This window comes from Urocampus carinirostris, chromosome 4 (genome assembly GCF_059441175.1).
Source record: "Urocampus carinirostris isolate Australia breed hairy pipefish chromosome 4, RoL_Ucar_1.0, whole genome shotgun sequence".
Lineage (NCBI taxonomy): Eukaryota > Metazoa > Chordata > Actinopteri > Syngnathiformes > Syngnathidae > Urocampus > Urocampus carinirostris.
Window position 1 is genome coordinate 36542819 of NC_142352.1, and position 25720 is coordinate 36568538.

Sequence of the window (25720 nt, forward strand, 5' to 3'; positions counted from 1 at the left end):
CAAAATCGGTAATTAAAGAATATAAAACCCTATCCAGTTCAGCCAGTTTTGACAGCATCCTTTGACATCCTCTTCCCTTTTAACATTTTTTTTCTTTTACAAGTATTGTATAATTAGATGTAAAACAGGGCGCGGTTTAGCATTAACATGTTTAGAATATTATCTGATTTTGTTATGCTGCTGCGCCCTATACTAATGTCATCTGGCACCCCTCACAGCAGGCATGTCGAACGCTTTAGAAACCGCTTTCTAAACCAAAGCATTATTAGAAACCAAGAAGCCTGGAATGGATCCCTTCTTCAAGGGCTAAACGGAGATGTTTGTGTTGGATCTAACTGTGCGTACCTTGGGGATCTGCCAATGCCTGTGTGAGGCCAGGTTATCACCGGTGCCGCAAAGGCTATCTTCCAGCAGGCCACAAGAGGAAACTGATACAACCATTTGCGGAAGGAGCAGCGCCTCATCATGACTGTGCCATTTGGACAACTGTGACACTTGGTGACTCTTCCTGTGGTTGGTACCCATGAGGCGAAGGGACTGAGTGCTGGGTTTTGATGGCAACTAAAGACAGATTAAAGAATATGAAATGGGGTCGGGGCGTATGGCTCTTAAGCCAGATATGGCTCATTTTATGAGTTCATTTGGCTCGGAGATCAAATCAAAACCATAGTAATCTTTTCTGTGAATTTTCAAGGTTAGTATATGTGGACCAAAGCGACACAGTAAGACCATTGTTCGGTTCAGAATACATTGGGCAAGGTTTCAACTACAGCTTACACTCGCTGTGTTACACCAACAGACCCCTTTTGGCTGTGTCTCTAAGGAATCCTTTACGTGGAAGCTCATTAAACAATATATGTTCACTGTTGAGACACAACAGAAACTGTAACCGCCCCAAAACCCAGTGTAAATTTGATATGGTGAGCAGTAGGGTTAGGCACATCTCAGCATACATAGCGCACTGCCCTTAATACATCCGTATCCTCCTTGCGGTATTTTGTGAGAATTTTACAATAGAATTGTGCTAGAACTTTTTTTGAAACCATTATTTAAATGACGGTCAAAATGAGCCTCAACAATCATAAGTAACTTCAAGTCAGAGACAAATTTTAATTGCTATATTTGTTGATATAGGACACAGGCTCTGGCATTTTTATTATTTCATGGATGTTATCAAATTATCGAACGTCACACAGTGAAAGCGGGTTTGGTGGTTTATTCTTAAAATAAATGGTGTAGCTGTCAAAATGTATGTTTTGGTTCTCTCAAAAAATCTATACATTTTGCTTTCATGGCTCTTTGAGTCAAAAATGTTCCCAACCCTAGATTTTAAACCAAATACTTCAAACCTAATTCTTAAACCACGCATTTTGCCATTAAAAGAAATTTCAAATCATGAGTCCATTTCAGCCTCCGTTCCCAAATTATGGATTTATTTATTTTCTTCTTGTATTGTTAATAAAGGAACATTACCTCAATCATATTGTCCTTTATAAAAATAGACATGCAACAACAAAAAATGAATACAAATTGCAACGTAGACTTCAGAACACAAGATAAAAGCTATATTTTATGCCAGATGTGTAAAGCTAACATATTAACCCCTCGGAGGTGTTGAGTGACAGCCATCTGTAGTGTATTAACCGCATTCCAGGCATCTTTTTACCAACCAGAAACCTGCAAGTGATGTCGAAGAGTGTTTGCGCTCAGGTCGATGATATTACCTGACATTATTGTATTTCAAATAAGGGTCATTGACCCCCTGTTGAAGGTAACTGCGATCACACTCAACGGGTCATGGTGCGTTGACGTCTCTCTTAACCAAATAATTTATTACCACAACTGCTCTTTTTACCATCGGTGATTGGAAATTGAAAGTTTAACCCGGATTGAAAAAAACACCATAGGTTTTAACACGCTTCAGCTTCATTTTATGTTACACGAAACATCTAAGGGTAAAATTGACAAATTCAGGGAAACGTTTTCATTAAAAAAAGAAAGAAAAAAAACATCAAAACACTTCAAAAACAGAGGTTGACATTTTGATGTAAATTAATATTTGTGTGCTATTTTGTGAGTTTCCAGCTAGCATAAATGTTTTACTTTGGATTAATGTTTTACTTTGTTACAATGCAGTTATTAAAAATGTAGTCAGGGAAATATATTTGAAGAAATCATTCAATAATCATTTTATAATCAATTGTACGCTCTGAATCTAAAGTCTAATCGAATCACGACGTACAGTAAGATTACCACGCCTAATTCCAATATTGCAAAACTTGTTTGTTTATGGCGCATGTCTTGTGTGCAAATTCAACACAATCAGGTGGAAATTAATTACATTCTGTTTAGTATTACAAATCCATAATATTTGAATATTGCAATTGACGAACGCAGACTCTGTGAGGGAAACGTGTGACAAAAAATATTACCACCCACAACCACCCCCCACCGCCATTGTAACCCAATCTCGTTGCACCCAACATTTTCACAACCTGAAGAATTGTTTCATAATTGTGTTTTTCTCTCTGAATCATAATCATATCTTGAGGTACCCAAAGATTCCTACTCATAGCCACCATAAATATGCTTTCTTGCATCAGGTCACATTAAATATCGAACATTAGCTTTATGAAAGCTTGAGTTGAGAATAACTCATATCGAATGTCACCAATGTATTGGTATTTTTTAATGGACAAAAAAAGAGCTGTTGTAGAACAAAGAATGACAATACCATAAAGGAAAGTTGTTGGGTTTACCTGAGGCGGAGAGGTTTGCATTGCAGACCAAGATCTGCTACTCTCCAAATGAGTTTTCCGACCTAAACTCCGCCGCTTTAAGTCAACATCCTCATATGGGTTCTCCTTTTCTGTGGGAAGGATGATCAGATTTAGTACATCATAAATTCAAATATGTATCCGCAGGAATAAAGTCACAAACAAAGAGCAGACATTTACAGTCAAAGATGGCCAGTTGAGGGTGTCAGGAGGACTACAAGATCTTCCTCGGCTTTATGTGTAGTGCAGAGTCAAGAACGGTAAGTCAAAGGTCATTTTCAGATGGATTGCGCTTTTTCCAAACATTTGTTGTTGGCACTGGGCCCCGTAGAACCCATTGAGCCGAACCGAAGCTGATGAGTCACTGTCCAGGCATGCAAACTGTCTGCTCCACTGAGGAAGACGAGTTTTGTCTTTGGGAAGGTTTTGTCTTAGTATGACAAAACATTAGCTGTAAGTAATTTCCTTTCCTGTAGATTTGTGAATCAAATCCAGGTCAGAAATCAGAATATAAAAGGAAGCGTGTAAAATCACTGACAAAAACAAAACAAAAATTTTTAACAAGTGTCTCAGTTTTCAACACTCCTCCCAGCATCATTAGCATTGTAGACTTCCCATTTGGCTCCCCAAGCTCATTGTTTCGCTAACCACTCTTTTATTGTTTGGGTTAACAACCAATGCAAAGTGCTGTTTTTGGCCGAGGGAGGCAGTACTTTTCAGACCAAAATAACTCTAACCCATGAACGTTCCTTCCTGCAAAAAAAATGGTAACAAAAAACAGCAGATAGCTGGATATTTCTCATCAAGGTCAGTGTCAAAGTCCACAGACAGTGAATTATCAGAAGAGCCAAATATTTTAGCTAACTATTTATTATACGCCTATGTCTGTATATCTGTAAACAAAAAGGATTGAACTTAAGCCACTTTCACACTGAATTATCAACAAGTTGGCGTGTGAGCGTGATGAAAAAGAAGTAACCCAAGCCAATAGAGTTGCTCAATCAACTTGATGCATATGTACACTGTACTACAGCCACCTTTCTTTCAACACAAAGGGCAGTAACCACTGAGTTCTGCATTTTAGATGACATTCTCTGGTGATGGACTGCAACATTTAAACATTGTTCAGCCTCCGTCTATGTCAGAAGCTAACTAATTCCTAGTTTGACTCCTTTGACTTTAAAACAGGCAAAACGCCAGCGTCTACTTATACGACTTCAAGTGAATATAATGTATATTTTTCGTACTAACATGTCAAATATGACACTATACCGAAACCAACGGCTTGTCAATTCACACTCTGTACTTAGTTCTCACAGTGAGTAAATTATAGTAGAAATGTAAAAAATATGCACTTTTACAGAAATGCGGCCTGACTGAGGGCCAAACCAAATTAAAGGAACATTTGTCATGAGTCCAGTTCAACTTAAATAGCTTCACTTAAAAAAGGGATTTTGGCAAGGTCTGACAACTGTGAGAAAAGAAAGACATTGAATAGGAAACATACGAATGGATTGACGGTAAGTCAGAGCTTGTACTCTGCACTCCAAAAGGAAAGGGGGAACACTGCGGCCAGGTCCCTCGTGTTGATTTGATTTACTGACAGGATTACTCCTTTACAGTCAGATAAGAAACTAATACTTAAAATTAGCCCAGTGATCTAATATAGAGGGAGATATTCTTCTCATTTCAAGTATATTTTTAGAATTCTACTAAAAACAGTCCTTAAAATATTTTCTAAAACAAGAAAAATAACATTTAAAATTATCCCTATTAGAAATTATCTCATCTTGTCATACAAAATTATAAAAAAATAAAATAAAGCTTTGTTCAATTAGGGAAGCTGTATAAAAATTTGGAACTTTTTTTACTCGCGCATGCCACTTCTGGCTTGTGTCCTCATTGTAGCCCCTATCAAGCTCTTTCATTATGTGAGTGTTTGGACCTTACTTGAAGCAAGCTCTTCTTACTTTCGGAACGTTAATGCTACACTAACAAATAGAAAAAAAACAACACAGAGGATAAGCATGACGTCACTCTCCAACACTCCCTCTTGAACAGTTAAAATATAGTTCTCCTTTCTAAAGTGAAAGTGTGTAATATTTGACCACTAAATGTCACTGTATGGTGTATTGCAAAAGATAACCAGTGCTAAAAGTACAAGGAAGAATACAAACTATGGAGACTCAATGTAACCAAAACGCACCCTTTTCCTTTTCATTTTTTTGCTCGGCCTTTTTGAAGTTTTTGCGTCCATCCATCCATTATCTGCACTGCTTATGCTCAGTAGGGTCACGGGGGTGCTGGAGCCCATCCCAGCTATCTTCGGACAACTCACTTGCTCATTCACACACAATTTGAATCGGCCAATTAACCTGACATGCATTTTTTTGGAATGTGGGAGGAAACCCGAGAGCAGGGAGGAAACCCATGCAAACACGGGGAGAACATGCAAACTACGCAAAGAAAGGCTGGTAGCTGGATTTGAACCTGTGACCTCAGAACTGTGCCGAGGACGCGGTAACCACTCAGCTGCTGTGACTTTTTTTTTGCATACCTGTAGCAGCAATTTGACAGAAAAAAATTTCATCTCCCTCTAGGTAAGGCTCATGTTACATAAAACAAATGCTAATTTCTCATCCAAAAACTATTTTGAAATATTCATGTCTGTATCATAGTGCATGTATTTTTGCTTATCAATATATATATTTTTTCTTTTTTTTTTACCGCTAAGCGGCGGTAAATAAAAAACACTGTCTGTTTAAGGAAAGTTTTAGGTAAAATACAAATGTATATATATATATATATATATATATATATATATATATATATATATATATATATATATATATATATATATATATATATATATATATATATATATATTTATAACACGAACAAAACTACTTGCAAATGGAACAAGATAATGAAATTTGTTTTACTACATGTTTTCCTAAATTTGCTAAGAGGACTTTTTGGAGTGAATCAAAAAAGGATTTTAGGAGAATATAACTTATTTTCAAGAGAAAGCATTTGCATTTTGGTTGAGCGTCAAATCTAGAAAATGGATGTAATAAAATACAACTGGGTGGTACCTATTGATTGTCATTTTAAATTTCATGCGTAGCGTTCTTAAAGAGAAAAAAATGTAGTTGTATGGCAAAGGATATAATAGAGCTATTAAAGACAAGTTTTAAGCAACTCCCTGAGAGGAAACACACAAGTACTTAGGATGTCAAACAATGAGCGTATCTGCAGTATGCAGGGATCAGAATAGAGATTTTCATTTTCAGCTGAAATAGCCAGGGTCCAGGGGCCGCAGGCCCCGGCCAGGTCCAGGGCGGAGCCCGGTGGGGGGCTCAGGGGGGCAAACCCACCCGAAGCCAACGGCATTTATCTTATTTGCTGTGTGAAAATTGCACTAGAATTAATTAAATCCAACAAAACAGAAACCATGTATTTTTTTCAGTTTTAAGATGTTTAAAACAATTGGGGGATTACAATGTTACAACCATCACCATTGTTGTTGTGTTTTGATGATGAAGATGGACCTTGTATTTAGCTACTAATCAACAATATATATGAAAATATATACATTAATAACCATTCATCATTAATTTGAAAATAGAATGCACAAACTGAACATGCTTAAAGAAAATACATGTCAGTCTGTGACAGTCTTCTCCAGCCATGACCACTTAAATTTATTCTTGATTCCTTTATCAATCTCGGAGACAAAAGCCTCGTCTTCTTTTCTTAGTATTTTCATATTTACTTTTTCAAACACTCATTTTACCATTTGAAAAGACCGGAAGGAGCGCCATGTTTGAGAAAGCCAATGCTCTGAACAAAAGCTCCGCTGACTGGTTATCAGCGAACCTATCGACCAATGGTAGGAGTCGATCTATTTGTTGTGTGTTATAGATCTAATGCGCTGCGCTTCTTTTTGCCGATTTTTCTCGCGATCTCTAACTGCTAACTTGGGGTGATGAAACAGTCACGTATCATACCTCACCCCCCCAAAATATTTTCTCATCGAATTTAGACGATTTACGGGAATGACCTTTGGGGTTCAAAAACAGCGGAAATCCGTGGATCCGCGGAAAATTCTGATCCCTAAGTATGTTTACCATTAACCAGAGCACCATCTTTGTTGTTGTCTTAAGGTTAAATTTTAAACTTTAAAGGTTGTGCAGAGAGAAGAACGGTTTCTTTGTTGACTCCCGAGTGACATTGCATATGTCATCACAGGTGACTACAATGAGAAAGACGTGCATGGGCCCATGCTGTGCAACAACTCTATTAAACTGACGCAGGGCTGTAATGAGAGCCTGCTGAGAAAATTACATGTCTGTGAAGCAGCTAATGGACTGCAGGATACTAGTTACTCCTCTGTAAAACACTGTATAATGCAGAGGGTGGATACATATTGACTCTGCTCTGTGATTGAACATCGCTGTGTACACAATAGAATCTACAGACAGGGTGGGGCCCTGAACAAATGAGGTCTGTATCAACTTACCTTATGAGATGGATGTGATACAATATTGAACCCCAATTGTGAAAAAAGTACTTACAAAAGTAAAGAATTGTATGAAGAACTTAGTTTATCGTTTGGTTTTTAATTTTATTAAACAAACCACAGTAGTAAAAGACGATTTGTTTTATATATTCACATAAAGTAGGAGATGAAAATGTAACTACTATTGTGTGTTAAAAAAATAAATAAAAAAACTGTCACATGTATTTGCTAGAATCTAACCAGAAAACTATGTCAAGGACATTCAAATTTTTGAGGGTCACCGAAGTACACAACATATGGCAGCCCCGCAGCCTCACTGATGGAAAAGTGTGTGACTCAACATATGATTCAACAATTCCTTCATTGACACATCATGATCATTACACTTTTCCAGCCCATTTAACTTGTCGATGTGAGTAACACAGCTAAAGCAGGACCACAACTAAATAAAATTTAAATGTTCTTATTAAAAGAAGCTTGTACTTTAGACAGTTTGGAGTGAAATATATCTTTATATTAATTAATTATATGCTTGACGATAAAGTTATAATTTTCCCAGTTTCGGGGTGAATTGCAATGAAAGTGTTGTTTGCATGAGCACTTCTTTGTTCCAAATTCTATGTGTAGGTTGCTAACCACCTTTGCAAGCACAACAAGAAGACATTTTCTCTTCAGATAGTCTGCCTGTGTTAAGAATGCTTCATCGTTGTGAAGAGTGTAGAAAAAATGTCCGTGAAATTTCATTTAATAGATGAAGTACTGTATTGACCCTTTGCAGGTGAGGTCACGTTGCCTACTCTGGCAGAATGCGAACCATGACGGACGGCAAGTAGCACTTGAGCGTACAGCAGTTGAATAGGCAGTTGAGTAGAATTAAAAAACAATAACCACGACAGAAGAATTTAACCACTACTTTTTACCATAGTACCTTTTACTTTGTAGTGGGCAAGCTTCTATGCCCGATGTGGAATTTTATCCTTTTTAATGAAGACAGAAGACTGCAATGTCTATCTGCAGTCAAACGGAGGGACTGGTGTTGTGCAGAATACTGGCAGGCTGACAGCCCTCATGTATTCCAGGGTTTGCAGAGAACACGTTTTACAAGGTACGTTTCATATATTTCCGCGCGTTTGGATGTTAAGTAGGCACACGTAACATCAAAGACACCAAACATAATAAGTCAGTCATCTTAGTGTCTTACCGTTACTAGTTTTTCTACATAAAAAACTGCTTTTAATGTGATTGCCCAGGGATTAAAAACAAAAATGTTCTGAATGTAACATGCATTGAAAACTGTGCTATAACATTCACCTTATTACGCCGAAATAAACTGCCAAATTACCAACAGATAAAATAAGGGATGAACGTTCAGAAGAGAAAAACAGATTCGCCAAAATAAATATGTTCAACATGCTGAAAAGGGATTTCTATACAAGGTGCAAATGCCCCGTGCTTTACTGTTCTATTACATTCCCAAAAAATTCACATATAAAGTCGTTTTAGTAATATTTGTGCCAGAGGGATATTTCATGCCGGGGGATGCATTTTAACGAAGCGCAGCAACGCATGACAGCTTTGAAGAACTGGTAAGCATCCAGACTTTTATAAGCTTTTAGATCAGCATTGGTGAATGGGGAGACTTCATTTGCAATATGGTGGAACGGCTAGTGTGGACTTAAATTAGGCAGACTGAACGATTTGTTTAAAAGTGCGAATATGTCAGGAGGAAGACTGTATTGCATGGTAGCTAGCATTGCTAATGCTATCCTCAGTTTCTCTAAATAGCACCCTTTGTGCTTTCCGTCAAGGTGAGCCACCTCATCTGACGGCTGCACGGTATCCGTTTGACTAGTCATTGCCAATGGTGTTGAATAGTATCGCTGTTTTGGTTGTTGTTGTCTACTTTTTACTGGCCTCATACATTGTTTACCATGGCTTACTACCGTTCGTCATGGTGTCGTTACGTGGTTAGGTCACGTGTGTGCAAAGGGTCAGTATCAATAAATGTTCATACATTACAGTAGAGTGGACACAAGGACTTAATTCTTCATTTTAACATGGATCATATTTTATTCATCATCATTCGTATGAAGAATTTAGAAACCATAATTTTTAAGATAATGGGGACTTTAAGTGAGAGATTATATAAGATGGGTCATCCAACATCAATAGCAGAACGTGTTGATGCGGAAATCTGTTATCAAGTTTGGAAAAAAAGCTTCACTTTTGGGGGAAAAAAAAGGACTTTGGAAAATTGCCACTGTACTGCAACCTCTAACCAACCTGGCAAACAAAGGCCCCCTTGTTGAGATTTCAATGTACTCATGCTCTTTGAAGGACGACAACAGTAAACTTGCTGATGAACACAGTAGTGATTGGTCATCCAAAAACAACTCAAAGAAATAATATAGGTTGAGATAGTTTCGGCCCCGCGCCCTCTAGTCATGGGCTTTACCGGATAAAACAGCTTTTGCGAGCGTCAGCTATCCTGATCATCAGGCAATACAGCCGGTGTAAAGAAACATACGCAATTCTTGAATTTTACTGATGGTTTTTTTGAATCTCACATTACAGTTTCAACATGAGACACAGTACTTATAACTATTCCAAGCCGGGCTTTACTAACACTGACACTCATTTCCAGCAAGTAAACTATGCCCATGGGAGCTGACAATAGGACTGGGCTGAAAGCCTGGGGGCATTTGCTTGTGGAAAGGAATTTGGCTTCAATAAATCCAGCATTTCATGTACATATGATCTCACAAGTAATGACTCAGTGCCGTTTACAGTAAACTGTTCAACATCCATGTCAGATCTCATTGAACTTTGCTTCTGTTTTTGTGGGTAAAATTGGAATCAAAATTGGTGACTGTAAAGCTTTTTTCACTTCTAGTGTAGTTTTGAATTAGACTGTAGCCAAATGTGTTACGCTTATGAAATGTCATCTCATGGGGGCTTGACAAGCCAATTCCAGGCTGTAGAATTTGCCATGTATATCACTCTTTACACAATCCAGATGCAACAACAAAAGTAAGCCAAATGGTGAGCACATTATTGTCCTGGTTTAAACTGTAAAATTGTGGCAACTTCTGATTGTTTAGTATGAAGACACTATACTCATCAACTGTCATCAAAATGCACACATCATTCACTTTTCATAGATTTCAGCCAATTACCGGTATGTTATTAGTGTGAAATGCTTACCTATTATGTCCTCATATGCATTCTCCTCTAAAGTGCTTTTGGATTTGGGATAACTCAGCATCTTTGTGGTTAGCGTGCCATTCTCCCTGGCCGGGGAAGGGTGTGACAACCGCAAGTTTGCAGAATCTGATGTTTCAGGAGGAACTCTGAAGGAATTTTTTAAAATGGCAAAATTAGGGTTGATTCCGTTGCAGTACAGATACAGGGAAAGAGAAAACCTTTATCAAATGATTTTAGAAGAAAGCATACAAAGTGTAAGATTATGATGCTGACAAACTCTGAAAGAAAATGTTGGCATGTTCCATCCAGGTTTAGAACTAGCGTTGTATTTGCTCGTACCATTCCCAAGTATTCGACAGGCAGTGGTACCTCTACTTACGAATTGAATTGCTTCGAACAGTGATGTTTGTCTAATGAAACTGTTGAAAGTCAAAACCCTGTTTCCCATTGACTTAAATTCAAACGGTTTTAATCCGTTCCAAAAAGGGCTGCACATTAAGCCGAAATCTAATCGACATTGCGATGTGACGTAGTGCGATTGTGTGGTCGCATACCACTGCGTTTCTTTTTCAAGGATTTATAGACAGCAACCCAAACAAAGCTCCCCAGAAGAGGGCGCTGTTTACTTAAATTTTACACCATAATATACGTGTAAAATGTACTAAAAATTTAAATCCAAGGCATAGCCAAAGTAAATTGAATGCTGTTGTTGAACCGTTTGGAGAATCTGGACGTTAGGTCTCTTTTAAAAGTTAACACGCTGACGTTTTGTCCCAAACTGAAATAATCACTGCAAGTGCTATTAAAGTTGGAACACACAAAATTGGTAGGCTCTTATATTCGCTGGATTTTTTTTTTATTTTATTTTTTTTGCAATCACATGCAAGATGAGTGTAGCATGGGCATTTTAGCTGGAAAACAGCTGGGACAAATGCTTAAAGTCTTACCTAGTCCCAGGTTGAATTTGATCACAATCTGAAAAACATTAGTATTTTGCACAGTTTTCAAAGGGTATGTCTAGGTGTTTCCAAAAGTGGTCAGTTGTAAACTCCAAAAGGACCAGTGACCTGTGACAACATAGAAACGTCTGTGCTTCTCAAGAGTCTGCAGGCACGTTAAAGCTTTTTAATAGTAATAACACTTGGATGCATGATTGGAATAAAAATTAACCCATTAGTTGTTATTCTTCAAAATCTTTTTTAAATAAAAAAGGTGTAATATTGTTTTATTCCAGGTATTCCTCATCAAACATGTGTATGACATGATGCTATTAGTATTTTTATTTTTTCCCCACTATTTATTGGTCATGCATTCAAGTTATAAGTACTCACAAATAAATAGCACAGAAAATGCTCTTTCCTTTTCAAATAGAAAATCCCATTAAAATTACAATACTGGTCTGAAAAAATCGCAATTGGGTTTCTTCCCAAACTCGTGCAGCCCTAGTTCTAAGGTCATCAAATGCAACCAAACCCCCATTAAATCGCATGCAACTGTGATGTAAGAACATGTCATAATTGCCTTATTTGGAATACCTGTGGCGGCTTGATTGGCACCAACAGCCCGGGCAAGCTGATTGGTGGCCACACCCTTCTTAAACCCCCGACTTCAGTTCAAAATTTGTCAGATCGTTGCGAGCTGTTGTGTTTCACTCATTGAGCGTTCCGATCCGACTCCGTCCCTGTTAAAACCTGCTTCCTGCCTGATTCCCGTTTTCGACCCGTTTCTGAACCTGACTACGCCTGTTCTGCCTGCCGCCTGCCTACGACCACTTTTACGAACTTTACATCGCCTCTGATCTCCAGCCCTGGTCAAATGACTTGCCGTTCCCGCCTGTATTCTTCCGACACGGAAGTGTCACTCCCGCATTGCTCGTTCCCGCTCTCCGCCAGTCTTCGGATCAAGCAATTAAGCGAGCCTTACTCTCACTCTCTTTTAATAAAATCTGAGAAACGCATGCAATTGAGTCCTGTCTGTTCTGGTCTGTTACAGAACACTGTTCTTCAGTCAATGTTCATAAATAGACCACATAGTATAAAAAAAAAACAAAATAGAGATAAATAAATGAAAAAGATTAAGTTACTGTAAAGTACAAAGCTTTATTCGACAATAACAGTTGAATAAACAACAACAACCAAATGAAAATGATAAAATTATGTGCCCCCAGCATGAAATGTCCCCCCTCATGCAAACGTCACTAACACAACTTTGTGTCTAATTTTTAGGGACTCTAATATAACAGTAAAGCGCGAACATTTAGTGGTAGCGTCACTGACTTTGGATACTAGAAAACTGATCCTATGACGAGAATTTAGTCGGACACAAAATTCAACACTCATAAGATGGGTCGATCATAAAACGAGGTATCACTTTTTATGAATATACATTGGCTGTTTTTGATGAATCAGTGCTCCAAACCTTCTTACGGCACTGTTAGAAGCATTTATCTTTTAAACCTGGTCTAAAATTTCTCAAACTACAGGAATGGCTTGCATTGTCCAAGGACTGAGCGATTTTCATCAATATTTAACATAAGGGAGGATGGAGTGAATTCCAACCTTTCTCGACATTCTACATTTATTCTTAAAGGGACATTGTGTAATATTTAGTGTGTCTCTTAGTGGTATAAAAAACATTTTTTCAATTTAAAAAAAAAACATTTATATAAACACTAGGCAAAAATGCATGAAGTACCATACTATCCATCCATCCATTATCTGCACCGCTTATCCTCAGTAGGGTCGCGGGGGCGCTGGAGCCCATCCCAGCCACGCCCGGGCAACAGGCAGGGGACACCCCGAACCGGTTGCCAGCCAGTCGCAGGGCACACCGAGACAGACAATTCGCTCGCTCATTCACACCACAATTTAGACCGGCCAATTAACCTAACATGCATGTTTATAGAATGTGGGAGAAAACAGGAGTGCCCAGAGGAAACCCACGCAAGTACGGGGAGAACATGCAAACTCCAACAGGAGGTTTGATCTCATGACCTCAGAACTGTGCCGCGCACGCACTAAGTAGTGCGCCGCCGTGCTGCCCAGTACCATACAAATGTTATTTATTTAGTCTTTTTAATAAAAAAACTTGGTCAAGAAATTTGTATTTCTTTTACAGTGGATGAATACCCACGCAAGTCCGGGTTAGGGTTAGGCAGTCCGGAAGGCAAAGGGTGTCCAACCTAACACTGGCATAGAGTACCTATTAAAGTGACCGGTGAGAGTAATGTGCTGAAGAAACTGCCCCTTGTGTTGAGATAAACATGTCATCATTATCATTTTTTTTTTACCTTGTAGGTTTTAGATCAGGGGATGGTTTCATAATAGTCTAGTCTGTACAGCCCTTTGAGACTTCTTGAGATTGGGCAATACAAATAAACATGACTTGACATGCCACAAATATAAAATTATATATTTTTTAAAGGGTTGTTATGAACAACGAGTTAGTAAAGACAAATCTTAAACTTACTTGTCCTGTGCTGGGCTGCAGGCATTGCCTGCCAACTTCACGTTCCGTGTGGTAATGGGTGCAGGGGTCAAGGGTAGAGGTGGGGGAGACTCACAGTCTGGAGGTAGTCCATTCACAGAGTCTGTGCCCCTCTGCTCTTGTTTGGCCTCATACTCAAAAGTTCGCTTGGGTTTGGGTAAAGGGTTTATTGGTGGTCCACAAGATGTCTGCTGGATGGGTGGTTCTGGGCTCACAGACCTGACTGAGGCCACACTGAGCCTTTGCCTGTGTTTTGTAAACTTTTCAGGCACCAAAAGAGAATCTGGTTCCGTGGCTATGGAGCAAACACTACTGCGCTTGCTGTTGCATGTGCTGTCAAAGTCCTCCCCAATCACAAAATGTTTTTTTTTCGTCTTGTCTGAAACATAGCAGTTACTCAGATAACGTGGAGGAGATGGGCTGGGATTCTCCTTTAATGCTTGCTCTATCTTTTGTATCCTGTTGAGGACTGCCGAGGTCTCCTTGCGGGCGGACAGGGAGCGTACAAATGGCCCTAGTGACTCAGTTTTACTTATGCGTTTCTGGAAGCGACCTAAGCGATCTTTGTCGGAAGCTCGTTCTTCTTCCTCCGTCTCTGTGTAGGAGCATTCTGAGAAAGCTGTGCTCATCCTGCGAATAGCCTTAAAGTCAAACGCCTTCTCACTGCAAGGAGAAGAGAGCAAACTTGGGCAGCCCTCACTGCCCCCGATGCGCTCGCGTCCGGGCCTTTTATCCAAACACAGGCTCATTCTAGGCAAAGTTACCCTTCTGCACTCCCATTCTGAGATCTTTTTGCGAACTGAGGTGGGAAGAACACCTGTTTCTGGCCTGTTGACGGAAAGGGAGCGATTCTGACATTTGTTGGCGAGAGACCCAAGTGAAAGTGTACTCCGACTCAGGGGTCCAACACTGAGTCCCTCTGATAAAGGGACAGCCTTCTGGTACTCCTTTTGCTCCTCAGTGTCTTGACTTTCACAATAATCTTGAACTTGAGGCTTATAGATAGAGAGACGATTGTCCAAGCAGCTGATACTTTTAGACTTTGTGAGACGATGTTGAGATTCAAAATTGCATCCGAAGGACGGTCCACTACTAAGGCTTGTGGTCTTGCTGTTCCAGCCAGCACGTACCAAAAACCGTCCGTCTGTCCTGAAATACTTGCTCTCTTTCTGATAGATTTTCCCGTCACCAAGGAGAAGTGGTTCACTCTGACCCTGGCAGCTAGACGGACCAGGGCAGGGAGATGCAGACTGGCGTCTGAAAAGACATTATGAATCAACAATTCAAATATTTAAACATTTGTTCAAAAGATCACTCAGGAGAGTGGCTAGCACCTGTGTATAGCCAACACAACGTATCTATCTTCCACCGAAACCAGGAAAAAAAGTCAAGTCAAGTGCACATAAAATGCTATTTAGACAGATATCTCTCATCTCTCATCTCATTAGCTGTACCGCTTATCCTTATTAGGGTCGCGGGGGGGCTGGAGCCCATCCCAGCCATCTCTGGGCAGTGGGCAGGGGACACCCTGAACTGGTTGCCAGCCAATCGCAGGGCACACGTGGACAGACAACTCACTCGCTCAGTCACACCTAGGGACAATTTGGACGGGCCAATTCACTTGAAAATGCATGTCTTTGGAATGTGGGAGGAAACCGGAGTGCCCGGAGGAAACCCACGCAAGCACGGGGAGAACATACAAACTCCGCACAGTAAGGCCGGTAGCTGGATTTGAACCCACGCAGGAGGTTCGCACGACCTCAGAACTGTGCCGCACACGCGCTAACCACTGCACCGCCGTGCTGCCCTTAGACAGATATATTTATGCTTAAAATATCTGGGAAGTGTCTGGGAATGGTTGACTTTGAATTGATCGTATACAGTTTTCTTTCAGGTGCTTTAAATTCTGTACAGAGACATTATACAATAACATCGAGGTCTTGTGATTTTCCTATTCTAAAATAAGTTTGCTGCCAACAATGACTGAAATACTCAATTTGTGAAACGGCTGTGAAATAATTCCATTCCTGGCATCTTTGCAAAAATTATGTACTCATCTGAAGACAATATACAATTAGTAGTAAAAAAGAATTTCTAATCTAATATTTTTCTAATTCCATAAGGCAAACCCAAATTAGACTCACCAAATGCAAGTTATAAACGTAGCTTCACCATTTTTCTGCCTATTTATATAGAATGTAAATAATGGAACTGATGCTCAGAAGCAATTTGGATGGTGCATAGTCCTGTTACAAAGGGTGGAGCTTCTGAATTCGGTCACAGCAAGTGGCATATGAAATTTCAGGCATTGTGTTTGTCAACAATTGTGTTTAAAGGTTACTATCACGCTAAGACAGAAGGTTTTAGAATTGATTTGTGGTTCAAGTTAAGCAGGTAAAAATAGCACATACAAATGCAGTCTGTGTAGGAGCATTCTCAGTTAATTAATCAAACTTGATGTAGGAGAACTGAAATGATACGCCTATTTCATACAATCATTACAGAAAAAATTCTGTGCCTCACAATGACAGATTTGATTCACCCAGATCGCAATACATGTCCATTCAATGGCAAACAAAAAACAATGTAAGGATTTTTTGTCGTGTAGAATTTGTTTTACCTGAAATAGTCTTGTCAAAACCTTCCTGTCCAAAGCAGAGTGATCCTTGCCGTTAATTCACAGTAGATGCTTATCCCAATGCTGCTTGCAGCAGTCACTTTCTCAACGTGCGGCAGTTTAATATTCTTCAGCGAGGCAAAATTTCCACTTTAATAGCGATCTTAGCCCACAAACCATGCGACTTATAACTGTTGGGTAAACTTGCTGTGTCCTAGAAGTCCGGTTAGTATTGCAACAGTGAAGCGTTACGTGATCTGATGTCACAGCTTTAGTTAGAATAACAAGCGACGTGGGAGGAGGAAGCTGGTAGCTGTGGGACAGCTATCCAACAATGCAGGTTGGAACAAATCTCTCTTCACACCTGTCTGCCCTTCCCGAGTTTCGATCCTCAGGCTCCAGGGAGGGATACTTTCACAACACATTGAAACCTGCTTGCTGTTTCAATAAGGCCTTTTTTTAATTCCATGTTTACACAATGAACTTCCAAAGAAGCCCGTCAGACCAAATCAACTGAAAAAAATCCAAAACTTGGCCTCTGCTTGATTACTTATTCCCAAAATGAAACAAATGACGAATAATAAATTAATTTGATGAAGACCTTCATTAGAGCCAACACAGGACATGTTGCATTAGAGACAAATGGGGATAAGAAGACTGTATTCTGAAAAAAATCAGACTTGCTTCTTGGAATCGTTTAAAACAAAATGATCAAATCTCTTGATTTTTTTAAGAGGAAAACAAACAAGAATCTAAATATTAATGGAACATTTCAAGAGGAAACAGACACAAAGACGTGTTTGCAATGTTAGTTATTAACTTATGTTGATAATTTAGTTTATTTCACCTCAGAAAAGGAAGCAATTGAGAGTTGCGTCCTAGTAGCTTTAGTGTAGAGCGCAATGTTAACAAAAGCTAAATAATCATTTCATATCAATGAGTTGACAGTATAAATATGATTAAAATGATCAAAATTGATCAACTTGCTATTGATTTCCCCATATATACATACATAACTATATACACATACAGACAGACACACATGTATATATTTTTTATATATATATATATATATATATATATATATATATATATATATATATATATATATATATATACCCTGCCCACTGCCCGATGATTGCTGGGATGGGCTCCAGCACCCCCGCGACCCTACTGAGGATAAGCGGTGCAGCTGATGAGATGAGATATATATATATATAAGTTTTCTCATCTGTGTATTTTACTTTGTTTTCAAAACCTGAATAAACCACAACCGAACTCAGTTTATATATATATATATATATATATCTCATCTCATCTCATCAGCTGCACCGCTTATCCTCAGTAGGGTCGCGGGGGTGCTGGAGCCCATCCCAGCAATCATCGGGCAGTGGGCAGGGTATATATATATATATATATATATATATATATATATATATATATATATATATATATATATATATATATATATATATATATATATATATATATATATATATATATATATATATAAACTGAGTTCGGTTGTGGTTTATTCAGGTTTTGAAAACAAAGTAAAATACACAGATGAGAAAACTTTTTTTTTAAAGAGCATCATAGAGATATGCACACCAGGGTTAGAAAAGTCTTCTTTTACTGTTGTGCTTTGCTCGATGATCCACTGCTTGTTTATCAGCTTCCTCCACTTGCAAACCATCAATTCATGAATCTCATTTCTCTCGCGGCTGCTTAGTTTCCATGTTCTTCCGCGTTGCGTAGGAATTAACACACCATGGCAGACGAAGACACGGAAAGCATCCAATGGAGGGAAAGTGAGGTTTTGAATTTAGCACAAGACCTTTTATATTGAGAGATACACTACAGCGTTAGCATCCATGAGTGATTCCCCTAACAATGGGCGCATTGCAAGTGACGTCACGTGTCCTCTTCTGCGCATGCGCAACACTTGTGCCGCTTAAAAGTCACAGTAGAGTGCATACAAGTTGCATTTAGTTGGAAATGAGAACGCTCTAACAAAGTCATCGGATTTCACCCAAAAAATCGGAATGGAGCATGAAGCTCTGTAGTTTGAACCTAGCCTTATATACAGACTTACATCTCACCTTTTAATGGTGACACCCTCCATTTGACTCTTTAGCAGCATCATGGTGTCCTAAGCCATGTCCGCCACTTTAGATCACACACAAGGCGCACTCCATGATTGGGCGTGCCGCACAATTTGAAGAAAATCTGAGACTTTTATGTGTGCTCTATGGTTGTGAAAATATGGTCCTTGTTACTGGACAGCAATTAGCAGAATGATTACCCACTAAGATTAATAAAAAAAAAAAAACGGTTGAATAGTTCTTCTAAACTCATATTTTGCACGAAACCCATAATGTATGCAAACACAAACTAAAACTAATGATTAAATAATAATGCAAGTCATGTACACTCTTCACTAATGACGATTTTGGTCAGAAACTGTATGGCTGATGAGCTCTCAATGGACTGCATTGCACGGCATTGTTTTAATATCGTGCTTTTCAAGTTTTATGAGATATTACTCCAATACTTGCACTTGTAAACGGCATATCTGAAACTAAGCCTAAAATCTAACATGACTCAGCACAAAAAGAGTGCATACTCATTTTAAACCACATCCTATAAAATACCTTATAATTACAATGAGTGTGGTTTGCCAATTTCAACATGCAAGTGCAAGGGAAAATCTAAGGTCAAATGAGGTTAAGCTAAAACATAATTTCAAGGAAGTGTACGCCTTTAAAGTTGCATAAAATTTGGGATTTCGTTCCAATGTCAAAACTGTCCAGTCGGTCAGTGAGCAGTGGACAAAGGTGGAGTCATATTTAAAATAATTTCCTGATTTTAAATCATATTTTTCATATCCATAGAACACGATAAAATGTTCTACTGTTCATGAAAACAGCTGCAAATACAAACGTGTAGCCGAGGGGTCGAGGACCTACGGCTTGCGAGCCATGTATGACTCTTTTCATAAGTACGTATGGCTCAAAAAGTTGATTACATGCCAATTTTCTCCTTATCGTTACAAAATGCATGAGCGAAGCATGTAGTAGAGCAGGCGAAGCCAAACCAACGCCAAGAGTGATGGAACTCTCCACTATACACTATATAGGGCACATTTTTAACTACAGCTTACTGTCAAAGTGGTACACCAAAAAAACTCATTTTGGCTGTGCATCACTAAGGAATCTTTCATATGGAAGCTCATTCAACAATCTATGTTTATTATGATGACACTTTATGATGAAAAGCCACACAACTATTTTCCTCCTGTCTCCTGCCCTGTGCCATCTGCGTAGAAGGTAAATACATCGGGATCCTCGTTTCCAGAACTTTCTGACATTTTTACAAAAGAAGTTTGCTCTCACCTTGAAACCATTATTATTTATGACAAAAATGAAGGTCCAATTGAGCCTAACACTCTTAAGTTAACTGCGGGAGGGAGACCGATTTTAAGTGGTGTATTAATATGGGACACAGGCTCTGTCATTACTATTATTTCATAGATTTTATCAAATCATCAAATTTTAGTGAACTAAAATGTGCTGGAGAAAAAGCTTTTGTCCGGAGAACGGGTTTGGCGGGTTTGTTGAATTTTGTCTCAAAATATATGCCGTGGCTGTTCCGCTCTTATGAGTCTTTGTGTCAAAAAGGTTCCCGACCCCTGGGGTAGCCGAAGAATTACACAAAAGTAAAAAGTTCAACCCTCAAGCACAGACATCAACTAGAGGCATGTTTGAAGCTGCAATATATTGTAGAACTTGTGGTGCAAACTCAGTAGCACCAACCTTTTTGAGTTCCAAAAATTACCCGGTACTCAAGCTGGTATGAATATTGCTGGATTACATTACACAGTATTAGTCATTGCTGTAACTTCAACTGAAGGAGTCTGAGTCTCAACAACCAAGGTGACAGGTTGAAGGACAAGCTAGGCAAGATATCCCATATCATTCCTTCTTTCTCTCATCAGCTCAGAACATGCTAACACACGCTGCAGCTTGCCACTGTTAAAACTAGTCTGCTGGGGCCCCTGTCCATGATCCAAGGACATACACTATTTAAAAAGCATTGGTAAGTTTTTTTTAACAGGAATGAAAGTTTTCATCCCTTAAGACTAAAAACAAATAGTTAATACATTCTTAAGAGGAATAACAGTTCGGAAATCAGGAGACTTGATTGTAAGGGGGTTCACGAACCTGTTCGGAGGGTCCTGTGGAGCTTTAGCCCCTTCTGCATGAGGGACAGCCTTTGGACTCTTGTTGGCAGTCATCCTTGCCTGCAAACCGCCCACTCACCTAGTGGACGAACACAGGCAGGTTAAGGAGCTTTTAATCGGATTCAAAGACAAAATCAAGAATATTGATTGAACGGAAAATCAAATTACGTTCAAAATGAAGAATTAAAGCACAAAAATTGGTTAAAATTAAATACACACCTAAATATATCCTACAGCAGACCAACACAGTGATATTTAAGAAGTGAAATGAATTTTAGAAAAATTAGATATTGTGCAATCATTACTTAAACAAAAGGAGACAGATGCATAAATTTGGGCACCCCAACAGAAAAATTATATCACTGTTTAGTAGATCATATTGCAGAACTAACAGCTTCTAAAAGCTTCCTATAATTTACAATGAGGGTCTGTATTCTGGTTGAATTTGTTTTTGAGCATTCTTCTTTGCAAAACATCGCTAGTTTAGCCAAGTGTAATGTTTTCCAAGCATGCATAGCCTGCTTTAAAGCACATCAGCGACAACATTCAGGTCTGGGGTCTGAGATGTCATTCCAGAACATTGCCTTGGTAGAATGTAAGCAGTGTTCAGAGGCTTTTCTTGTTGAAATATCCAGCCCTGGCACAACTTGAAACCGTGCTACTGATTCTTGAATATTGTTTGTTAGTATCTGCTGAAGCTGACTGCATTCTATGTGACCTTCAAGTTGAACACGATTGCCGTATCTGCACTGGCCCCACAGCATGATAGAAGCACCATCAAATTTTACCTTTGGCATCAAGTGTTTGTATTGAAATGCCCTTATTCTTCTTCTGCCATGCCTGTCATCCCTTATTATGTCCAAATAACTCATGAGTGTGCTTGATACATGCTAATGCTGACTTCATCTTGGAATGAGGTGCTGTGGTCTGTAAATCCCATGAATTTAATTTCATTTTCAAAATTCACTGTATTTGTCTGCTCTATGATATAGTTAACTGAATTCGCTGATCCAAACAACCAATGATTTACAAGACAAAATATTGAAAATGATCAGGGGGGCCCAAACGTTTTCATCCAGATGTATATTCAGTACTTACACTCTTGTATAAACACAGTATTGTAATCGCTGTTAAACTTGTGCAATATGTAATGAAACTAATGAAATCCACATGTTCGGATCTATTTTTCTCTTACCCGTGGCCGGTAAAAACTACACCACAGTTCCTAAGGTCTGAGAAAACAACCAATCTCAGTTGTGCTTCAAAAAACACTACAGCTGTGACGAGTGGTAATTCAGCCCTCAATTTCATCTGTTTTCAGTTGTTGACAAGGGTCAAAATGATCACTGACTGAGATTAATAGAAATACAAATGTAGATAATGCTTCTGTAGTAATACTGAATCTACCATTTCAATTAAATTGTCTTTATTGTCATTGTGAAATATTGGATTCAACGAAATTGGCAATGGCACATCGGGGTAAATATGTAATAAATATTTCAAGAGGAAAAAAGTTAAAACACTACCAGGATAAAAGGCAGGGGAAAAAAAATCTACAACGTAGTGCTAGGGACTGGCCTAAGTTATAATACCATTGCAATATTTGTGAATAGTGCATTGTAACAATAGTGTAATTAGAATAAGTGCAATAACATTTATTTGCAATATTAATCAGAATGCATCCAATAGCCCAAACAAAATATTAACTTTAGAAAAATATTAAGGTAAGCCCCCCCTTTCAAATACAAAAGCGTAGTTTGTGAGCAAACAATTTGGACTGGAAGTTTGAAAATATTTGTAAATAATCTTAAATACTCACATACTTTTGAATTAGATCAGTGATGTGTATTACCAAATATTTAGATAATTTGAAGATGTTTTCCCTTTATGCTACAAAGCGTTGAGACACACATGATTAAGTTAAGAGAAACCTTTGTGTTTTTATTCTGCCCACTTGAAAGTTAAACAAGTAACCACAATGGTATTTGTGATTTTATTTGAATTTTTAGTCCACAAATTGTATAGGTTTGACTTGCATTAGTACACACTCGTATAAGTTTAACTTGCATTAGTACACACACACACACACACACACACACACACACACACACACACACACACACACACATACACACAAAATGGGATAATGGAACAAGCGCAAATGTAAATGCTGGTACAATGTAGGCAAATTTTGGGTAAATATCAGGAGGGTTCATGGGATGAAGTAGCATTTGCCCTGCATGAAAAGTACATATTTTAGGGTTCGTACACCTTTATAATGGCCAAATTCTAGCTTCTTTTAAGGACTTTCGATCAGTTTTCGATTGATAAAGATTGAAATCGTTTTTTAATCTTGCGGGTGCATTTACCAAGACACGTGATTTTAAGATCTTGAGTAAACTGCGAATGTATTTATTTTTGAGATAAATTGGCTTATATTTTCAGTTCAAGGAACTTCTTTGCATTACAATTTACCACTGGGAAACACTACCTTAATTTTTATCATGGCCCATAATGAATGTCCATAATTGATATGTAATCCTTATACCAATACTGTCACGGTTGCCATGGCGCCCAATTGACCCTGTCAACGAACGTCTGCCCCGCACGACGTGGGTTTTGACTCAGTCCTGTTTCCTGTTGGCATTTCCTGTCCGGTATTGTTACCGATTATTTTTATCCTGTTTAATATCGGTTTCCAGTTCCATTTCCGTCTAATTTTGTCCTGTTTATTATTCTCTCCAGTTTTCGTTCCCGTCTAGTTTGTCCTGTTTTATTTCGATATCCTGTTTCATCATCAATCCTGTCTGTCCCGTCTTGCCCGGTATCGACCCCATCTGTCCGATATCTAGTTGGACAATGGGTATTGATCTCGTTGGCCTCTGGCTTCCTATCATTTCACTGCTGCCTAATGTGCATGACTCCCCATTTACCGTAAAATAAAGGGCTTTTGTGAGAAACGTCCATGCGTTTGGGTACTGATGCTGTTCTTATTCTTGACAAATACAGTAATACACATTTCATAGTACCATGATTTTGGGCGATGACGCTTCATGGGACAATGCCGTACAAACTAATGCCAGAGTGAAAAAGCGAAACCACCAGAGAGCAGTGTTGGCCTCATTTTCAAGTAGCTTTGTAGACTTGGCAATAGTCTTAAGCATTTACAAGCACTTTACCCAAAATTCAATCACTTTTCAATCCTTGAAAACACGACTTTAAAGTGCAAGCATTTTCAAGGATTTCAAGCACCCGTACGGACCCTGATATTTACAGGTGATGAACATTTCTCAGTGCTAGTTGCATGGTTCAGTTGTTCCATAAACTCTTTGACCACAAACCATTACTTCTGAAAAAGCCATTTCCCATCACATAAGAGACGCAATGGAGAAAACTAATAACAATTGCTCTACAGCACAATAAAGTCAAACAGAGATCTTTAGGGATAAATGATGGAAGGTGTTTGAGGAGCATGCCATGTTTACAGGATGTAGTTATACGCGGAAGCCAGCCAACCAGAAGTGTAACAGAGTCATATAGAGACAGATGAGAAGAGAGAGGTAGCATTCCTGCTTTCGGATTTCCTTTGACTGTGGACCGAGCTTCTGGGACAGCAAATGTGTCCTGATCAGCTCCGTGAGAAGGACGATTCTCTGTGCTTAATGCAAGACAATGAAAGGGCATTTAGAAAACTTGTCATGCGAAAATGTGATGTGTGCAACAAAATTTTGATTTTTTGTTGTTTTGGTTTGATCACACAAGCCCCAGTCGGTTTGAACCCTGTCAACTCATTTAATGCCAGACATTTTTCTCAAATTAAAAGAGCCAATGCCAGCCAATTTTTGTAATTTTTACCCTTTTTAGAAGGCCTACAGAACATTCACTTTTTGTGAAAGGATAATTCCAAGCAGAACTTTCAGTTCTGTTTTTTTTTTTTTTATTTAAGATACCTCTAATATCCAAACCAAGATTCTGCAACCTTTTTCAAGCAGATAAATATTTTTTGTTACCAATTTGCACAAACAGCAGCCAGTGTGACATGTATTTCTAAAAGAACAACTTGTCATGTTTTTACTATGTTGTTACCAGGGTTTTTTTCCAGGTTGGTGGTCGCAAGTAGGGTTAAGTAGACTCTTTCAACCACTAAAAAAATTTGTTCCTAGAAAATCATAATGTCACAAAACTAGTACGCCATTTTTAGAACAGGTCCGTGGGCACCTCAGCTGTTCTTTGAGGGGCACCCTCAGTGTTCATTTTACCTCTGAAAAGTGATGGGTTCCGGGGACTCGCATGCTCAAAAATCTATGGGTCCCAACAGAGATCTTTGGTTCCCAAAAATTTAGTGTTATCGAGGTTGAAATTGTAAATCGGCGACAAATATATAATATAAATCTTTATATTCATTCAGGGGCAGCACGGCGGGACAGTGGTTACTGCGTGCGCGGCACAGTTCTAAGGTCTTGGGAACCTCCTGTGTGGGTTCAAATCCAGCTACCGGACTTACTGTGCGGAGTTTGTATGTTCTCCCCGTGCTTGCGTGGGTTTCCTCCGGGCACTCTGGTTTCCTCCCACATTCCAAAGACATGCATTTCAGGATTGGCCGGTCCAAACTGTCCCTAGGTGTGAATGAGCAAGCGAGTTGTCTGTCCCTGTGTGCCCTGCGATTGGCTGGCAACCAGTTCAGGGTGTGCCCTGCCCACTGCCCGATGATTGCTGGGATGGGCTCCAGCACCCCCGCGACCCTACTGAGGATAAGCGGTGCAGCTAATGAGATGAGATATTCATTCAGTTTTAATCATCACAGATTATTGGTAATACAAATCATTTATCACTTCAAGATTTTTCAGTTCACAACAATATTGTACATTATA

General features: G+C 38.9%; 1 protein-coding gene across 2 annotated transcripts in view; it reads right to left on the reverse strand.

Moving 5' to 3' along the window:
- The window catches only part of dennd2b (DENN domain containing 2B), an 82994-nt gene that overhangs the window by 27713 nt on the left and 29561 nt on the right, over nt 1–25720 (reverse strand). For both annotated transcript variants that reach the window (XM_088334403.1, XM_088334402.1), the window contains exons 2-6: nt 20830–20928; nt 13972–15246; nt 10504–10649; nt 2760–2869; nt 346–561 (exon numbers count right to left, since the gene is read on the reverse strand). In XM_088334403.1, the coding sequence (XP_088190529.1) occupies nt 346–561; nt 2760–2869; nt 10504–10649; nt 13972–15246; nt 20830–20903 (1821 nt within the window). In that variant the 5' untranslated portion in view covers nt 20904–20928. The remainder of the gene's footprint in view (nt 1–345; nt 562–2759; nt 2870–10503; nt 10650–13971; nt 15247–20829; nt 20929–25720) is intronic.